The 21,752-nt window shown below is 40.2% G+C and overlaps 1 protein-coding gene across 2 annotated transcripts in view; it reads left to right on the top strand.

Annotated features, from left to right (window-relative positions):
• Positions 1 to 21,752, top strand: part of LOC126183711 (F-box only protein 30-like) — an 81,433-nt gene that overhangs the window by 18,548 nt on the left and 41,133 nt on the right. For both annotated transcript variants that reach the window (XM_049925898.1, XM_049925897.1), the window contains exons 5-6: positions 10,875 to 11,499; positions 20,792 to 20,927. In XM_049925898.1, the coding sequence (XP_049781855.1) occupies positions 10,875 to 11,499; positions 20,792 to 20,927 (761 nt within the window). The remainder of the gene's footprint in view (positions 1 to 10,874; positions 11,500 to 20,791; positions 20,928 to 21,752) is intronic.

The raw sequence follows: 21,752 nt of genomic DNA, 5'->3' as shown, positions 1-21,752 counted from the left end.
TGTTGAATGATGAAACTGTGTTTCTTATTTATTGCTCTGTATTTATGTCTTATCAGAAAAATAAATAATCAGGATCATAGACCAACAAGCCACTTCTGTCAAATTTTATTGCAAGTTGTAAGGTATTCTCTGATTATCAGCACAGGATGAGACTTGATGGGGCATTTTCGTTATTTTTTATTTGCACTGGTGTTTGCAGTCAGAATGAGGTTTTGATCATGTGATTGTATGACATCTACATTTCTTTGATCTTGTTTCACATAATAAAGGGGTCTCATGCCATGGCATTCAGCTTGTTGGAAACCTAAAAATATACAGAGGAACTTTTACACTGAAAAATTGAAACTCTGTGACAGTCCTTTGAATTGAGACCTTTACCTTTCATGAGCAATTCTGCAATGCCCACTTCCTTGTCTCTCTCTCTCTCTCTCTCTCTCTCTGTCCTTTTGTACTTGTAGTTGTGAACTTGTTCCACTGTTCCACATTACAGAAAGTTAGGTGGGATCTACCGAAAAGATGACTAAGAGTGGATGAATTTAAGTGATCAGTAGTCATATTAATTCCTTTTTTTAGATAAAATAGTCATATCAGCAAACAAGTAAAAAAGGAGACCTCTATTAGCAAAAGTAGGAACTTTTCAATCCCATTTTGCATTTGTAGAACACTTGCACTGGTGATAACACAGAGACCAGTGGAACAAAACTGGAGGTTCCTGAGGTTGATGATGGCAGAGTTCATGAAGTGAATGGCTAACAAAACAAGTCCAAACTGTTAGCAAAGTCATCTTAAGCATATAGAAACAGTCCAGGGAGCAATCTGAATCACAAACGTAGTACAGACAAGGTCAAAACTGTACGGATCAAAGATGCACACTGAAAGCTTCAATGATTAGTAAGAGACTAACTGCCAAGTGTGGAACATGGTATTTACCAGTACTCTTTCATTGGAGGATGGGCCCATGTGATATGTCTGTGGCTGCAGCAGTGCCTCTTGTGGGGCCAAGCTGCAACTGCAGTATGAAGTCTCAGTATCTCTGACCTGGCTTCCAGATTGATTCTTGGGGTGAGCAGGGAATCTGGTTCACTGTTGGATACTAAAGGAACTATGCTACATAGAGTTCTTTTTTCATTGTCAGTGGGGTATTTGTGGTAGAGGAAATGGGAGAGTTTATTGGTATAAGTGTTAAGGGATTTGGTGGTGGAACAAATCTGCTTTTGACAGATGCTTTAGCTGTGGGGAAGGGACTGTTTGTTGTAGTTGGCGAGTGGCAGTTATCAGAGTAGGGATATTGTTGTGTGTTTCTTGGTTGATTTATTGTGGCCAGATGTTTGGATACTGGGTTTAATGAGATAGAGTGTTGGAGTTGGAGGTGAACTGGATGAACATATTTTGAGCTGAGATGAGGAGTTGAAAAAACGGACTTTTTTTAAACCATGAATCCAGATCATAAAGGTATTGATGAACCTATACCAAGACAGTGGATGGTGTTTGAGAGTTAAGGAATAACTCTTCCATGCAATCCCTGAGAAATAACTGTCTCGAGGATTCCATTTGTAGATGTGATGCAAAAACCATAGGTGAGAATAAAGTTGGCTAGTGTGACAAGGAGCAAGGTTTTCAGAAGACGTGTGTGTGTGTGTGTGTGTGTGTGTGTGTGTGTGTGTGTGTGTGTGTGTGATGGATTCAGGTAGTATATTTTATATGGTCTGCAAGACTGGGTGATTTGTTGGAGGTACTGCTATCAGATTGGTGATACATTTTGTTGGCACTTTGATACCTGCCAGAATAGTTGTCTTAAGGTATTTTAGGTTTTGTGTGTGTGTGTGTGGGGGGGGGGAGGGGTTGGGGGGGGGGCAAGAGGGGGAGGATGTCTTCTTTCTGCTGCTGCTTCTCATCTCTGGCTCCCTTCCCCTCCCAGCAGCAAAATTACTATTCTAACTTCATCTGTATTTGTATATCTGTATTGAACCGAGTGGCATAGAATCACCTCCCTTGTTACCTAGTGCCACCAATATCTGTTGGATTACTCTGCCAATTCTAAGTTTATCAAGTTGAGTCCTCTAATCAGGTCATCCCTTGCCATTTTTTTTTTTTTTTCTCAATGTCACCCAGAGTAGCATTTTGACTTCACCCCATCTGTCCTTAATGTTTGCTACTTTCATATTGAACCCAATAACATTCAGAGACTACTGTCAGTAACTCTAGATTACTTTTCCTGCAACTGATCCTATTGTAAAACCTGCATCTTTCATTGTGTGCAAGCCTTAGTCCATATAAAACAAACCCTGAAGCAACAGCATCTCCACATTGACAGCTTCCACTCATTCCACATCAAATTCTCCCTTCTCTACAGTCTCTTGTCATGAAAAACATACCAACACTGAATCCCACAACATATGCATCAACAATCTCTTCCAGTCCGTCGCTCGTGGTCTCGCGGTAGCGTTCTCGCTTCCCGAGCACGGGGTCCCGGGTTCGATTCCCGGCGGGGTCAGGGATTTTCACCTGCCTCGAGATGACTGGGTGTTTGTGTTGTCCTCATCATTTCATCATCATCCAGGAAAGTGGCGAAATTGGACTGAGCAAAGATTGGGTAATTGTACGGGCACTGATAATCACGCAGTTGAGCGCCCCACAAACCAAACATCATCATCAACAATCTCTTCCATTATCTCCTCTCCGTCAACTTCACTGCAGACCATATTCACTTGCAGACAGTCTCCTCCTCTCGTCCCTTCACAAATACACCTCCCATTTCTTAAAAACTCTGAAAACCCACTCCCCTCGCTGTTATCATCCAGGCCATTGCTCCAAGTCCATGACTCAAGTCAAGCCTTGGCATGAGATTTTGTGCCACAGATACTTTCCCACAACACCCACTATTGCCTACTCTCAGATTATTTTCTGTACACCAAGATTCCTATACCTGCAGTCATTCCCACTGTAAGATCTCCTTCACGTACACACCTACTGCCATTGTGCTAGCACTGTCACTGCTAAATTTTACATCACCAAACACAGAGAAACATATCAATCCCTGCATACCATTTACTAAGAAACATTTGTTCACTGCATAGCTTTTTGGAACAGGTGACCAGCACTAAACTGGTTGAGCATATGAATGGATACAGAAATAGTGTCTGACTTGGAGACACAGAGTACCTGGTTGCTGAGCTTGCTCCACAGTATGGCTTAAGGGGCTTGAAAGCCTCCTACACAACATGGGCTATTGGGATCCTCCCCAGTACTAGTTTTCCTTAACTCCAGAGATGAGAACTAGTTCTCCATCATATTCTTCTTTGGGTTTTCCCCATTTCCTCCTAGTTTTTAATTTCACTATTAATTCCACTTCTCATTCCTCTTTTTCTTAATCCATGTTCACTTCTGACTCTAACCTGTTCTCCTCTTCAGACTGAAGCTGACACATTATCATTGTACTAATATTTGTCCAGCTGTTTTGCCTCAGATGCCTCCTCATTCTTCTTTCTCCTCACAACACACAATTCCCTATCAACCTGTGTTTTGAATGAGTTCCCTCATTTCCAACGTATCCCTCTTTCTTTTGTGAGGAAGAAACTAGCAATTCTAGGAAATGTAAGTAACAATTTTTATTTCCTAAATATCACTTCACGACAATCAGTTACTAGTTCTTCTTTGATGCGATCTTCAGTCTGAAGACTGGCTTGATGCTGCTCTCTATTGTAGTCTATCCTGTGCAAGCCTTTCATCTCTATATAACTATTTCAACCTATATCCATTTAAACCTGGTTACTATCATCAAGCCAATTTTGACTGCCACACTTCCTTCCATTACCAAATTGATGATTCCTTGATGCCTCTGGGTATGTGCTATCAACTGATCCCTTCTTTTAGTCAAGTGGTGCCATAGATATCTTTTCTCCTCAGTTGTATTCAGTATCTGCTCATTAGTTATCCTTTTCACCCATATGAACTACAGCATTACATCGCAAAAGTGTCTAGTCTACCCTTTTCTTGCTTGAACTGTTTATCATTCATGTTTCACTTCCATTCAAGGCTATACTACAGACAAATACCTTCAGAAATGTCTTTGTAGTATTTAAATTTATATTTCGTATCAACAAATTTATCTTCTTTAAAAGTGCTTTTCTTGTTATCAGCAGTCTGCATTTTATATCCTCTCTAGTTCTCCCATCATCACTTATTTTGCTGGCCAAATAAAAGAACTCGTGTACTACTTTTAGTGTCTCATTTCTCAATCTAATTCCCTCAGACTACATTTCGGTATCCTTCTTTTACTTTTGTTGGTGTTCAATTTATAATATCTTCTCAAGGCATTATCCACACAATTCAGATGTTCTTTCAAGTCATTTGCCATCTCTTGCAGAATTGCAATGTCATTGGCAAATCTCAGGGCTTTAACTTCTTCTCCCTGAACATTAATTCTCTCTGTGAATTGAATAACATCAGAGGTAAGCTAATACCTGCCTCACTCTCCTCTCAGTTATTGCCTGTCTTTCATGTCCCTTGACTTTTATATCTGGAGTCTGGTTTGTATATGAGTTGTAGATAATCTTTTGTTCTGTGCATTTAATCCCTGCTCCCATTAAAATTTCAAATAGTATGTCCTAATCAGCATTGTCAAAAGCTTTCTGTAAATCTACAAATGATGTAAACACATGTTTGCCTTTCTTCAGTCTATCTTCTGTGATAAATTGGAGGATCAGTGCTATCTCACCCGGTTCTACATTTCTCCAGAATCCAAACTTATCTTCCTCGAGGTTCGCTATCAGTGTTTCAATTTTTCTGTAAATGATTCATGTAAATGTTTTGCAATGATTTGTTATTAAACTGATAGTTCAGTAATATTCACTTCTGTCAGTGCCTGCTTTCTTTGGGTTGGAATTAGTACATTCTTCTTGAAGTCTGTCTCACATATCTTGCACACCAGGTGAAATAGTTTTGTCATAGCTGGCTCTCCCAAGAGTTGCAATAAAACTGAAGGAATGTCCTTTACTTAGGGATCTTGTTTTGACCTGGATCTTTCAGTGTTATGTCAGATTCTTCTCACAATGTCATTTCTCCCATGTTGTCTTCATGTACTTCCTCTTCCCCATCTATAAAATTGTCTTCAAGTTCATTTCCTTCATATAGCCCTTCAGTGTGTTCCTACCAACTATCGGCTTTCCGTTCTTTGCTTAGTGCTGGTTTACCATCTGGTCTCTCGATATTTATGCAGCTGCTTCTCTTTACTGCAAAGGTATATCTTAATTCTAATTCTGCTACAGGTGCCATCTATCTTTTCACTAGTCATACATGTTTCTACAGCTTTACATTCCTCCTTTAGCCATTCCTACTTTACCACTTTGCACTTTCTGTCTGTCACATTTTTTGGACATCTGTACTCCAATTAACTTGCTTCATTTGCAGCATTTTTATATTTTCTCCTTTGTCAGTTAAGTTTAATGTCTCATGCATTATCCAAGGATTTCTACTGGGCTGAGTCTTTTTGCCTATTTAGTCTTCTCTTGGAATTGCACATAACTAATGTGCAAATATTTCATATTGTATTACAGTGTTCTCATTGCCTTTTTTTTCTGCCTTCAGTCTCTTATTTACTGAGAAATTGTTACTGCTATGATGGTCACTTCCAGGTGATGATAATTGATTACAAAGATCGTTTTTTGTGGGGAAGGAAAGCTCTGTATTCACATCTTATTCTTAAATCTGTTGATGCCTTTTGATTCACAATATACACTCCTGGAAATTGAAATAAGAACACCGTGAATTCATTGTCCCAGGAAGGGGAAACTTTATTGACACATTCCTGGGGTCAGATACATCACATGATCACACTGACAGAACCACAGGCACATAGACACAGGCAACAGAGCATGCACAATGTCGGCACTAGTACAGTGTATATCCACCTTTCGCAGCAATGCAGGCTGCTATTCTCCCATGGAGACGATCGTAGAGATGCTGGATGTAGTCCTGTGGAACGGCTTGCCATGCCATTTCCACCTGGTGCCTCAGTTGGACCAGCGTTCGTGCTGGACGTGCAGACCGCGTGAGACGATGCTTCATCCAGTCCCAAACATGCTCAATGGGGGACAGATCCGGAGATCTTGCTGGCCAGGGTAGTTGACTTACACCTTCTAGAGCACGTTGGGTGGCACGGGATACATGCGGACGTGCATTGTCCTGTTGGAACAGCAAGTTCCCTTGCCGGTCTAGGAATGGTAGAACGATGGGTTCGATGACGGTTTGGATGTACTGTGCACTATTCAGTGTCCCCTCGACGATCATCAGTGGTGTACGGCCAGTGTAAGAGATCGCTCCCCACACCATGATGCCGGGTGTTGGCCCTGTGTGCCTCGGTCGTATGTAGTCCTGATTGTGGCGCTCACCTGCATGGCGCCAAACACGCATACGACCATCATTGGCACCAAGGCAGAAGCGACACTCATCGCTGAAGACGACACGTCTCCATTCGTCCCTCCATTCACGCCTGTCGCGACACCACTGGAGGCGGGCTGCACGATGTTGGGGCGTGAGTGGAAGACGGCCTAACGGTGTGCGGGACCGTAGCCCAGCTTCATGGAGACGGTTGCGAATGGTCCTCGCCGATACCCCAGGAGCAACAGTGTCCCTAATTTGCTGGGAAGTGGCGGTGCGGTCCCCTACGGCACTGCGTAGGATCCTACGGTCTTGGCGTGCATCCGTGCGTCGCTGCGGTCCGGTCCCAGGTCGACGGGCACGTGCACCTTCCACCGACCACTGGCGACAACATCGATGTACTGTGGAGACCTCACGCCCCACGTGTTGAGCAATTCGGCGGTACGTCCACCCGGCCTCCCGCATGCCCACTATACGCCCTCGCTCAAAGTCTGTCAACTGCACATACGGTTCACGTCCACACTGTCGCGGCATGCTACCAGTGTTAAAGACTGCGATGGAGCTCCGTATGCCACGGCAAACTGGCTGACACTGACGGCGGCGGTGCACAAATGCTGCGCAGCTAGCGCCATTCGACGGCCAACACCGCGGTTCCTGGTGTGTCCGCTGTGCCGTGCGTGTGATCATTGCTTGTACAGCCCTCTCGCAGTGTCCGGAGCAAGTATGGTGGGTCTGACATACCGGTGTCAATGTGTTCTTTTTTCCATTTCCAGGAGTGTACTTATTTACATCAGAATTGTCTATTGTCTTTTCCATTGTGCTGTTGTCAGAATATATTCTGCTATACATCTTATTTGTTGAATATGCATTGTTCCATGCGATTGCTTTAAGGTTCTCAGTTTTTTGTGTGCCTGTCCTCTTTGCTGTGGCCCTGAACATAGCATATTTGTGTTTGGCTGGTGCAATGATTTGGGTATTGTGATGCTGGTGTTCGTTGATTTCTTTTAGATATGAAAGCTATGTTATTACTGTTAATTCAGATTATGAGGTCTAATTAACTTCAATAAATTCATGATATGTGATAAAATATACAGGTTTATTCTTTATTTTATTCAAGTAACACCTTAATTGTTTCAGTATAAACTGCAGTGGCAAAAGATTAGGTAGCTTCCACCAAAAAACATTAGAAAAAGGTACCATAAACCACTGACATTGCCCACTTTAATGAATTTCCTGTTTCTCTCAGAATTTGTGTGTAATGATGTTAATGGGAAAACAATTTTCAATGATGCTTAGTTACACTGATCAGCCAGAACATTACAACCACCAACCTACTATCAATAGAAAGCTGTCCATGTGATAGCAGCTTCACCTGGTGAGGAATGACTGTTAGTCAGAGGCACACATGGTGCATGTAGGACCAGTGTGTGTGCTGTTCATGTGTAGAAAGCGAGAGGTGCATGATCCATTTGAGTTTGACTGAAGGCAGATTATGATGGTCTGTACAACTGATCAACACTCACCTTAATTACAATTTGTTCACTAACAGAATAAGACAGGTGTTAGTTCAGAGCGTTTCAGAAACTGCTTGACTTATCAGGTTTTTGAGGTGAGTGTCTTCAATGCGTGGTGAACCCAAGGTAAAACCATGTCCAGACATTGTGGATTTGGGTGGCCACCCCTCATTACAGATGTCAGATGTTGTAGGTAAAACAGGGCAGATGGTGATCTGTGGTGGAACTAACATCAGACTTTGATGCTGGGCAGAGTACAAGCATGTGAAAGCACAGTGCACCGAACACTCCTAATCATGGGTCTCCGCAACTGACGCCCATGCATGTGCCATTGTTAACACCATGACATCAACAACTATGACTGAATGGACAGGTGACCATTGGCACTAAATGTTGGTGCAAAGGTGGAGCATTGCATGGTCTGATGAATATCCATACCTTCATTGTGTTGATGGGAGGGTGCGAGTGTATTATCTTCCAGGGGAACAGCTCCTTGACTCCTGTACTGTGGGATGGAAACAAGCTGGAAGTGGCTTCATTATGCTCTGGGCAACATTCATGTGGGCACCCAAGTGTCCAGTGGAGCTCGTGCAAGACACCATGATGACCAAGGAGTACCGTGCACTGGTTTCAGACCACGTACACCCCTTCATGACAGTCATGTTTCCCAACGGCAGTGGCATTTTTCAACAAGATAATGTGCCATGTCACAAGGCTAGGAGTGCGATGGAGTGGTTCGAGGAACACAGTAGTGAGTTCCAATTGATGTACTGGCCCCCCAACTCGCCAGACCTGAACCTGATTGAACACATCTGGTATGTGATTGAACATGGTGAAAGAGCTCATCGATGCCCCCCCCCCCCCCCCCTCCCCCAACTCCCTAGAATTTACGAGTATTAGGTGACTTGTGTGTGCAGATGTGGTGCCAACTCCCTCAAGTGACCTATGAAGGCCTTATTGCTTCCTTGCCAAGATGCATCACCACTCTTATCCATGCCAACCAAAGGCAGACATACCAGCTTTTAGGTAGGTGGTATAAGGTACTGTATATGATATGGCTCTCACAAATTAGGTGAAATTTTGATCCTCAGATTTTTTGCAGTCGGGTCTTACTGTCATTTCAAACCTTGAAGGAATTTGTGGCAGATAAGAAAATTATCTGTAGACTAGATGGATTTTGTTGCTTGGAAGTGGTGATGTACTGGATCACTAAAGACCATCATTGCCTCTGTTGTGGAAATGTGTGCTCTGAACTAACGCCAGTTTTATTTTGTTAGTGAATAAATTGTAATTAAGGCGAGTGTTGATCAGTTGTTCAGTGTCATTGTTGTCCTTTTTCTAGTAGAAAATATTATGTGCTGGTTTAAATAAGCATTTTCTAATTGAAGATTTTTGAATGAGGGATGGATGTATTATTTTCTGGTGAAATCAGCTTCTGATATTGCTTACATCATGGGGACCAAGATTTACTTGTTTTGAATTTATCTCAAAAAATTCACTGAGAAATTAGGAACCAACGCTACATGATCAGGAGATTATTAACTATCTGCTGTCCTCAGAGGTAACAGAAACAGTGTTTGGATATGCTTAAGTCTGAAAATTCCATGAACATCCAATGACACTATAAATTCAGTTTGGATATATGATGTTCACAAACAATGCTTATTGTGGACTTTGAGATATGTAGCACACAAAGAAAAACTACACAAGTTTTGAAACTTAGTGGCAGATTACAACTGTGTGCCAGACTGAGACTCGAACTTCGGACCTTTGCCTTTCATGGGCAAGTGCTCTACCATCTGAGCTACCCAAGCATGACTCACGCTCTGTCCTCACAGCTTTTTTGCCTTAATACAGTGATGAAATATTTGAATTAAAATGTGAGAGGTCTTACATCTACAAGATTCATTGTTGGATAATAAATTTTGGATGTTGGTGAACCATGAAGCACATAGTATTGTAAAATTGGAGAAATGTGGGCTTGCATATCTACAGATGGAATAGGACTAATAACTAATGTCTTGCACACTTGCAAATTAATACCACTGTTTTGTACTTGCATAGTGACAAGCTTTAGTCAGAATACAAGTAGCAATGAGGAGGAATAAGCAACACTAATCTCTAAGTTGAAGTGTTGTGTAAGAGTCTAGAAGATAAAAATAGCAATGAAGTAGTGACCTACAGATACATATATCTGTTGATGGGACATTCTCTAGTGGAGTTACAGTGTTATGCAATTCAGTTTAACATTAACACCACATAGCTGTGGAAATATGCCAATAGAGTTATGTTTATACTGTTGGCCCCAAGTTAAAATTTTGGTGTTTTAATCTAATGTGTATTCTCCTTAAAAATTATTGTTTGTATTACAGTTCATTTGATGGCCACAACCACCTTAATAATTTGAATTGATTTGAATGGGTTACGCATAATCTTTAATAGTATGTTACCTAGTCAGGGTTAAAATGCAGTGAATTGTAAGAGAAATGTTGAACATTTGTTGTATCCACAGCCATGCACATGTGCCTCCCCCCTGCCCCCCCCCCCCCCAACACACCCACATATGCTGCTGTTTCACTTCCTGTGCCTTCTTCATTGCTTGTTAGTACCTTGTGCTATTGGCAGCTTGTCATCTTCCTTTCTTTCAGTGGTCTGCAACATAATATCATATATCTTGTACAATCTCTCCAAATTCATACTGTGTAACTTATAGAATTCCTTGAGTAGTTAGTGGAAATAACCAGTTTCATATTTCTCACTTATTATTTTTGCTGGAATTCATTTCAAAGTTAAGGTGAATCACGGTTTCTTCATTATGCCATTCATACCACCATATAGTTACCCCTCTTCTGTATGAGCACAGTTTCAAAAGCTACTATCATACCAATGAGTTACATGTAATTTCTGTCGCAATCTCCCAATTCTATCAGACAATATTTTTATTTCATACAACACTATTTTTGCTATTGTTTATTTTTTTAGGTCAGCTGAACACCAGCAGCAGCGATGATGTTACTGAATTTGAGTCTGATCAAGAGCAATGCAGTTCTTCCACAAACAAAAGAGTCTATAATTTTGTGTCAAATGAGACACCAGTTTCCAGTACATCATTGTCAAATAATATTGAGGCAGAAGCTGTGGAGCAGCACAGTAATGCAAATGAAAATGGTATTGATACTTTTTCAGAGATTTCTTCAGTTGTTCTGCCTTTGTCGTTTTCATTAAGTCTTACCATTGATAGACTCCCAAGAAGTCAGAGCAAACCAATGGACATATACACATTCTTATGTGCTCAGGAGTTCAGACGAGATGATTATGGTTGGCACTATAAGAATGTACACTGTGATATTCAAGGTGGATTGGATGGATGGGTGGAATATCGTTGCCCATTAGCACAGTATGGCTGCACATACAGTATTAAAAGATTGCACCCATGTAAGTTGGGAGCATCTGTGATTCACAGTGAAGAGCTTGAAAGTTTTGGATTCAAGGAGGCTGCTAACAGCATTGAAGAATCACATTCAGAGTCTGACCAACAGCAGCTGCATTTGGCTGAACTGCCATTTGAGTTACTGAGTCAAATATGCTTATACTTGGACTCATTCAGGTAAAACATAGTTTTGTCTTACCAATAATTATAAACAGCACTTACATATATCACACCTGATATGCTATGTATAGAAGGAACTTCCATATAGCACTTCATTGTGCTAGAGGTTTGTCCTAATGTAGTATTTGCATAAAAATACATTTTTTTGTAGTTTATCTGTTTCAGATCCCTATTCAGTTTTATTTTATTGATATTTATATGTTAACAGTAAAGATGTATTGTTAAGTTCTTTAGACTGCATTAGATAGATACATAATTGTGTTTCTAAACCAGTGTTGTTATAGAAAAGAGAGAGAATCACTTCAGAGACTTTAATTTTTGAAGAGTATCTTATTATGTATCTGTGAATAGATCTCTGAATCAAGCTTCAATTTTTTGCTTTGGAATCTGCCACTTTCAAAGCAATGAAAATTTATTTATATAGTGAAGTGTTTACACTTGTTTCAATGTGATTATTCTTTGCAAACTAAAAAAAATTGAAATGTAAGAATTTGGAAGGAAGAGAAAGTAGCTTTAAAATAATGTTATTAAAGGTTAACAGATTTTTAAACAGAATATCAACCAGCACATACCATCCATGATTTTAAAATGCGAAGTATGGTACTATTTGAAGTTCGTTGTAAGAATGTTTAGCTGTTGCAACACAACTGGATGGAAAAATAAATTTGTAATGCATACAGTCATGTGAATAACTTTATTTCACAAAAGTGGAAATAAATATTCTGACTATAAATTGTGGATGGGAAAGCTGTAACTTGTGGGGTGGGGGGAAGAAAGTTAAGTATAGGTGATGGCAACATTATGGTATTCGGGAACTCGAGCTTTCCAAGTAAAGGTAGAATAAAATAAGGAATACAAGTATGATGGTCAGCACTAAAAGAAACTTATATTATTGTAAAATTTGGACTGTAACATCTTGGCCCATACTGTGGTTACCAAAAAGTTGTATCTGCAATACTAATTTAATAAAAATACACATTGTACTTTAATTTTAGAATAGTTAAACTGTTAGGGTTAGATAATGCTGAAGGCTTCAATTAACTCATTGAGTGTGATGCCAGACTTTTTACTATAAGCCAATTAAAACTGGGTACAGTGTGCATATAATTCAGAAAGAGGGCTAATAAGAATGTGATACAAAAATATGGCTTGTCAAGCAATGACATATTAATGTTGGTGACTGCATATACTGGACCATTGCACAAGAGGTAAACAACATGGCAAAACCTTTCCAGTTGAATGACAGGTTGAACACGATAAGTATTTATCAACTTCTGGGCAGTTAGACACTAGATGTATGTGTTGTATGTAATTAAGTTCTTATCTAATGTGGGATGAGGCTTGAGGAAAACAAAGGATTAGTATCTCTCAAAATGGAGAATGACACACTAGCCAGAGTACATAATCCCAGTCTGGTGCAGACAACTCACTCGTGGCAACCATTGTGGCCCATGTGGGACTGTTTCCTCATGTCTCAGGTGGTCAGGATGTGATGGCCACTGTCACTGACATCTGGTGATTATCATCTCATAGTAGCAGTCACCAGTGCTCCAGTCCTCGTCCAAGACTCCAGTGGAACAGAACTGTGTGTGCCAAATGTCGTTCTACCAGGCTCCAACCGAACTGAACTGTCTTCCAAATTGTTCTCCAGCCCCTCTTTTTTCCATGGCTTACATTTATGGGTTCATCAGTTGTACATTTGCCATCTGGTGGAGTGTGGTGCTACACATTTGTGGCTTGCTCTCCTTGCCACTTTGTGCATTCATCAAACAAATAAACACAGAAACATACTGTGATTGGATTTTCCATGTTAGGCTGCTGCATGCTTCTGGCCATAGGAAAGTCTGTTCTTCCACAGCAAGGTTCCAGTCAATTCGTGTTTTTGTGTGGTTTGAAACTTCTACAGTCATTCTCCAGGAAATTCCATTTCCAATGTCTCAAAGGATGGGTGAAGCTTTGGGTATTCTAGGACATCTACCAACAAACATCCAATGAGAATTTTTCAGAAATATCCCTTCTTGTAGCGGCAGTCTGCCATAATTTCCCACGAACTAGTTTCTCATAATAATGTAATTAAAAATCTGCTGCACTTGTAGCTAATGTATCCTTTTATTCCACAACTAATTTTGGAAGCTTTATTGCTCGAGCCATTGTGAGTAAGACGTGGAGGAAGTAGTACAAAATGATGTAAAGCTACGTTTAATGGCACCAATCACATGAATTATTAAGTCATGGGTGTACAGTGGGCAGGTTTTCAGTTGTACACCAATTTATACAAAATGCCTACACCAGTATATAATCATATCACATGCACATAGAATTGCTTGCACACCAAATCACTTCCCTCCTATTTTTGCCACCACATAAGCACATTTCTCTTCTGAGGGCACAGAATTTCTTCATGTGCTAATGTGATCAAAAAAGTGGTCACAATACTAGTCACAATAATCATTCTTCCCTTAGAGAGAGAGAGAGAGAGAGAGAGAGAGAGAGAGAGAGAGAGAGCGAGAGAGCACAAACCCTACTACTTCTTGGGTTGTGTGTGTCATATATCTTTGACACAGTGTAATTTCTTGCATTCATCCAGAAGATCTTCTGACATTAGGAATCACTTGGGTGGACTGCACTTCTGGAGGAATCTCAGTCTGGCATCTGCCTTACTTGTGATTAATTTCATGTCATTGTTGCACTTTACATAACTCTCTATGCATACTGAAATATTTAATAGATGTCACTGCTTCTAGTGAGTGTTCCCAATTGTGTAATTGTACAGTAGTAGACCTTTCTACTTATTTATGCTAATTACATTATGTTTGTTTATTCAGTATCAACTGCCAATCCCTGCACTAAGCATTGACCCCCTGCAGTTCTTCCTGCATTTCACTACAATTTCCTAGCATTAAACTTCTCAGTATCCAACAGTGTTTGCAAAAAGCCTCATCAAACTCCTGGTGTTATCCACAAAAAGCACTCCGTCTTCAGGCCACGAGTGGCCTACCGGGACCATCCGACCGCCATGTCATCCTCAGAGGAGGATGCGGATAGAAGGGGGTGGGATCAGCACACCACTCTCCCGGTCGTTATGGTGGTATTTTTGACTGAAGCCGCTACTATTTGGTCGAGTAGCTCCTCAATTGGCATCATGAGGCTTAGTGCACCCCAAAAAATGGCAACAGTGCATGGCGGCTGGATGGTCACCCATCCAAGTGCCGGCCATGCCCAACAGCGCTTAACTTCGGTAATCTCACGGGAACCAATGTATCCACTGTGGCAAGGCCGTTGCCTGGTGTTATCCACAAGGTCATTCTAATATATTGAGAAAAGTAATGGTCCTGTAACACTCCCATAGGGTATGCTTGAAGTTACTTTTATGTGTGAAAAGATCTCCTAATTAAGAGTAATGTGCTGTGTTCTGTTTGGTAAGAACTCTTCAATTTAATTACACACCTGGTCTGATGTTCCATATACTAGTATTTTGTTCATTAGGCAGCAGTGTGGAACTGTACTGAATATTTTCTGGAAGTCAAGGAACACAGCATCAAACTCAGCATTGAAATCTACTGCCTTTTTGGTCTTGTGGATGAACGGAGTAAGCTGGGTTTCACACGATAATTGTTTTCAGTTCCGTGTTAATTCCTACAGAAGAGATTTTTGATCTCTAGAAATGTCATAGTACATTAGCTTAAAACATGCTCGGAAATTCTACAGCTATAGACATTAGTGATGTAGGCCTATACTTTGGTGTGTCTGTTTAAAGACCTTTCTTGAAAATGGGAATGACTTGTGCTTTTTTCCAATCACTAGAAATGTGTTTCTCTTTGGGTGATTTATGGTACACTGCTGCTAGAAGAGGAGCAAGTTCTTTTGCTTACTCTACATAGTGTTGTGGAGGTATCTCATCAAGTCTAGTCACCTTTCTTCTGTTGAGCAATTTCAGTCAGTTCTCTATCCCTTGGTCACTTGTTTTGACAGATGCTATTTTGACAATGGTGCAATGATTTAAAGAAGGAGCCGCAATACAATCTTCATCAGTGTAACTGATTTGGAGAAAGGAATTTAGTATTTCAACATTCTTTCTGTCAACCTCCATTCCAGTACCATTATGGTCACAGAGTGTCTGGACATATGGCGTTGATCTATTTACTGACATAGCATAAGACCAAAACTTGGTAGGATTTTCTGTCAGATTGGTTGATAGAATTTTGTTTTTGAGTAAGTTATACACTGCATGCACGGCTCTCCATATACTACTTTTGGCTTTGTGCAGTTTCTGTTTGTCCATGAGGCTTTGGCTATGTTTAAATCACCAATGAAGCTCTCTTTGCTTGCAGAGCAGTTTTCCAACATGTTTGTTTAATCACAGTGGGATCTTTTCCATCCCTCATGACTTTGGACTGCAGATATCAGTCCAAGGAATATTGTACAGTATTCTTGAACTTCGTCCATTGATGCTCAAAATTATCAGTGCTGGAACTGACATGTTCATGTTGACTGCTCAGATAATCTGAAATCTGTTTCTTGTCACACTTGCTAAGCCAATATATCTTTCTACCTTTCTTTTCATTTCTATTTAAATCAGTATTCAGTGGTGTTGTAATGATCGTATGGTCACGGATTCCCTTTTCTATGTTAACTGAATTGAAAATTTTGGGAGTGTTGCTAACCAGGAGATCGAAGAGATTAGCTTTTTGAATCACTCCTGTGATTAACTGCTCAAGATAATTTTAGGATAAGGCATTTAGAAAAATTTCATATGATGTATGCCATCAGATAGTCTTTCAGAATATTTCTAAATGTTAAATTTCTTGGGTGTCCACCTGGTTCACACTGTAAGTTCTTTACATTATTTCGGCAGAAAGACTTGCAGCCATCTTCAGATGATTCCTGATGACTGCTGCTCTGTCCATGTCTGTGTCCTGTATATGTTGGCTATTACTCCCTCCATCACTTTGCTCCTATTGTTATATGTGCAGCTGCTGCAATGAGTGCTGATGGTGGGAGTACTGGTGCCCACCTGTGAAATGGTGAATTGTGGTCTCCAGTGTACACAGTATTGTCGTAGGGTGTGGACCTCACTGTGCGGGAATGCTTTGCTTTTTGTAGATACAGTACAGGGTTCCACACCTGACCCTGTTGTAGGCCATTATCTTTGTTAATTAGATTGTCTTGGACCCTAATTTCAGTGGACATTTTGATGATACACTCACAGGAGGAGGAAGATTGCCTATCTTAGTTTTGTTATAGCCTGTAGTATGGCCAGTTTTATATTGCAGTCAGCCATGTCTGATTTGGTAGTCTGGTGTAATTCAGTGTGATGTCTGTGTTCATGGCACCTCCCTACTAATTTGCAAACACTTTCCCCAACGTATGCCTTGCTGCATAGGCAGCAGATTTGGTAGACCCATGTCTTATGGAGGCTTAGATCATCCTTTACCGAACTTGCTATTGTCAAGGATAGGGGGTGGGCGAAATACATATTTGACATTTTGTCATTCGAAGATTCTGTTTGCTTTTGTGTAGGTGTTACCAACAAACTGGATGCATGCTACTGATTTGCGTTCCTCATTTTCATTGCATGGTTGTATACCTATTACTTTCCTGAACACACTCCTTATCTGCTTATTACTGTACACATTCCTTTGGAATATTGTCTTCAGTAGCTTTGGTTCAGTTGGAAGGCTGTCTTTGTGGCTGGTAGATCACACCATGTGAACAAATGTGTGTAAGAGGCCTTCATGCTGGTGGGAGTTGTGGTGACTGCTGGAGAGATGCAGGTACAGATTCATTTGTGTAAACTTTCTTTGCTCACTGTGTCCAATTTGCCATCTTGTTTCTCTTCCACCAGAATGTCAAGAAACAGGAGGGAGCCAACACTGTCCTGTTCCACCTCCATGGTGAACTGAATGTTGATGTGAAACAAGTTGAGGTGGTGGAGAAATTAGCCAAATTTGCCCCATCCAAGCGACCAAACGACAAACATGTCATCCACATAATGGTAGAAATAGGTTGGTTTTAGTTGGGCTTACTCGAGGACCTTCTCCCCGAAATCTATGAAAAAATTCACCACAACCAGCCACAGAGGATACCTCATGGTGATGATCTCCATCTGTTCATAATAATTTCTGTTGAACTGAAAGTAAGTTGAGATGAGCACAAACTCAGAGTCTCATTCATATTGGTGTTGAATTTCCTGCTTACAATTCCATGGAGTCCTTTAGAGGTAGGCTGGTGAAGGGGGACACTATGTCAAAACTCACCAACAGGTCACTGTCATTGAGAAAAATTTCTTGTAGATGTAGTACAAAATGACTGGAATTTCTGATATGATGATGGCATTTTCTGACAAATGGTCTCAGGAGAGCAGTCAGGTGTTCAGCCAATCCATATGTAGTTGCTTCTATATTGTTTCTTATCGGTTGCAGTGGGATTGCCTCATTGTGAATTTTTGACAGCCCGTATAGTGTTGGTGAAGCAGCAGCTTGTGGCCAAAGTTTCTTGACTGTTTTCACATTGAAGGTATTGCAAGGAACTGCAGTAATTTTTCTCTTGAAACTACTTCTCAAATTGCCTTACATTTTCCTTCACAATGCATCACCTAGAAGTTCATAAATTTTGTGTAACACATAAGTTCCCTTTGTTGGCTGTCATGATGACCAATTCTGGGCAGTCATGTAACTCAAAGAAGGCTGCTCTTTCTCCATTGAAATGTTTCTCTTCAGTGGTGTGGCCCTTCAGGTGGTTTGTATCACATTGTTTATAATTTCCACAATTGGTAGCGATGTTGGAGTTGGGGCAAAGTTCAGTCCTTTCTCAGGCATCAGCATTGCTGCTGATCATTGGTTGTCCTCTCTGTAAGGCTGATCATAATTCGCTTAGGTGGTTCTCGAATGGTACTTGTCATCCACAAAGAGGGCATCCCAGTGCAGACTGCAGTTAGCAGTAGCACAGCAACAACATATGTATTGGCCCAAACACCTGATACGTCTCCTGAGTCCATCTGTGGGAAAATGCCAACATCACATCCAAAATTCTATTCATTTTGTACAAAATGTACAAGAATTTTTTCTCAGTAATAGTGACTTGTTGATCAGTTTTGACATAGTGTCCCTCTTCACAAGACTAAAGCACTCCATGGAACTAATAAGCAAGAAATTTGAGACCAATCTGAGGAGACTCTGCTCATCTAAACTTATTTTCTGTTCAATGGAAATTATTATGAACAGAAACACCCCATATGGTGTCCCCTGTCACTGGATGAGGCGAATTTGTTCATAGAAGATTTTGAGAAGAAGGCCATGGAGCAAGTCCAATGAAAACCAACGTGTTTCGACCAGTACATGGATGACACATTTTTCATTTACCTACATGGATGGGACAGCTTTGATAAATCTCTCCATCACCTCAACTTGCTTCACCCCAGCATACAGATAGTTTACCATGGAAGCAGAACAGGATGGTGTTAATGTGCTCCTATTTCTTGACCTTCTGAACCAGAAACCAGGAGGCAAATTAGGACACAGTGTGTACAGAAAGCCCACACACACTGATCTGTATCTGCCTGCTTCCAGCAGTCACCACAACTTCCAGCGTGAAGATTTCTTATACACACTTGTTCACAGGGTGTGATCAATCTGCCACAAAGATAGTGTTTCACTGAGCTGAGACAATATTCTGTAGAAATGTGTACAGCGTTAAGGAGATACAGCATGCATTCAGACAGTTAATACATAGACAACAACAGAAAGATAAAGAGGACTACAAATCACTAGCATGTGTCCTATTTGTTGGAAATACCTCCAGAAAAGTAAGCAGAATCTTGTAGTAACACAGTGTCAAATGTGTATTTCAGTCCACCCCCTAACCTTGACATTGGTAGGTTCAGTAATGGATGACCTAAGCCTCCTCAAGCCAGGGTCTGGCAAATCCACGGCCATTGTGACAAGATATACAATAGGAAAAGCATTTGCTAATTAGAAGAGAGGTGCTATGAATATATACACCACACTGAGTCATGCCAGACTGTCAAATCACTCATGGCTGACTGTAGTATAAAACTGGTCATACTATAGACTATAACAAAACCAAGATACCTGAGCAACGTTCTTCCTTCTGGGACTGCAAGATCAAAGGAGCCATTTGAAGTTAGGGTCTAGGGTGAGATGATCTAATTAAGAAAGACAGCATCCTACAACTGAGTCAGGGGTGTAACCCTGTACTGTGTCAAGGAAGAGCAAAGCATTGACATACAGTGAGGTGCACAACCCACAACAGTACTGTGGACATTGGAAACCACAGTTAGAAGCTGGGGGTCACCGTCACCACCACCACCACCCACTGGGTCAGTTGCACAGGTAGTGATAGGAGCAGAACAGATTTGTGGAGGTGATAATGGTCAACATATATAGGACACTGACATGGGCCGAGTAGCAGTCATTATGAATTAACTGAAGACTGCACTGATTGTATTTGCCAAAATATTGTGGAGAACTTATGTGACCCAGACAGACACACAGGAAGTCTACATATCATACAATTCCCTCTCCTTACTACCTGCCATAATCACTTGAGTCTCCCAATCTATAGCTGGTGGTAAGTTGAAATCTTCTGCTGGTATTATAATTTGAGTTGAATTTCCCATAAAACGTCGATTTGGACTGCTATCATAAATGTATGTAATTTTTGTATTATTATCTTGACCACAAATTGTTTTGAACAGAATTACCGATTTTAGCTAGACAGTAGACATCTTCAGAATCTACAATAGAAGTAAAAGAAAAAGAAAAGCATTTCTATCTACTACAGTATGGGATTAAAAACAAATGGCAGGAAAAACAATATAAACATGATATATTTTTCATTCTGGTGAACAGCAGCGAGTTGTAACCATGTAAGAATAAGTTGAGTAAACTGCCTTGCATGCATCAGCTGGATATAGATAGGGTGCAAAGCTATCCTAGAGGTTGTAGATGCACACATAGCATACAGATAATTACACAGAGTAATTAAGAAAATATTTATTTAAAAGTAAATTTCTTTAAAATATTCTCATTTGTATTTAAATGAGCAAAAAGTATTTTTAACCATCTGAAAAATGTATTTGTCTTCTGACTGTTTAAAGCTGGTCAGAAATTAACAAAACTTAAAAAAAATCAAAATTGGTAACAGAGGTTAGTCTGAAATTGAATACATTTTGATGACACTATGGTAGTATTATAAAGGAAGAAGATAGAATAAGCTTCGAGAACATGTATATTGGTCAGTCTGTCATATGCCAATTTTTGTCCAACAGCCTGTGCAATCTCTCAAAGACCTGTCGTCGCCTGAGAAGTGTATGTTTCTCTCGTCTGAAAGAAAGAGGCATCATTTTGCAGCAGTGGAACAAAATTTTAGTCAATGGAAGAGTTTCTTGGGTGACCAGCAAAGTGGTAATAATTCAGTTATATATAGTTTGAGACCTAATTTAACATATAATATTAAAATGAAGTTTTTGTTGAAAATACCAGTTCTTCTGTATGTGCCACATGATTTATTTCCAGCAGAAGTTCACACTCTTAATATTTACAGTAGTTAAACATTCTTGAGTTTCTGTAGTGTTAGTGCCAGTGGTGATGCACTATTTTAAGACTGTTCTCATTTATTGTTGGAATATTGTATGTGATGTAATTTCATAACCATAGGTAATTATAGAAATGATTGTTGCATATGGATGAAGATAATTAAGCAATAATTATTTGCATTTGGCCACTATGATAGTACAGATAAAATTTATCCTTGCATTTCAAGAGTGAATTCTGTCATCATCAGGTTGCTGACACTCAGTTTGTGGTGTTCAATTAAATAAAATAAAAAAAAAACACTTTGGACTGTGGATATTCATTTTATACAAAATCTTCCACAAACTGTCAACAATCTTATGAAGAAAATATTGTCTCTTGAAATACATAGTTTAATTATATTGAAGAACAACATTTTCCCACCAGACTGTGTATTATTTTTTTTATTTTTCACACTACTGGTTTTGTGCATAGTCCATTCTCAAGCACATCACCAGTAATATATGTGATCACATCATTGTAACTAATTTAGAAATCACATGCCCTACATAATTGTGGAAAGCACAGTCATTAAACATCCTCATCTTGCAATACTTCCTGCGAAGCACGCTGTATACACCCATGCAGAAGAAAATTATAAATGCTATTAAAGTGGTTAAATGTAAATAATTGTTACCCATAAATTACAGGAACCAC

The sequence above is a fragment of the Schistocerca cancellata genome, chromosome 4 (genome assembly GCF_023864275.1).
Source record: "Schistocerca cancellata isolate TAMUIC-IGC-003103 chromosome 4, iqSchCanc2.1, whole genome shotgun sequence".
Taxonomy (NCBI): domain Eukaryota; kingdom Metazoa; phylum Arthropoda; class Insecta; order Orthoptera; family Acrididae; genus Schistocerca; species Schistocerca cancellata.
Note: the sequence above shows the minus strand (reverse complement) of the source record. Positions and strands in the feature narration are given on the sequence as shown.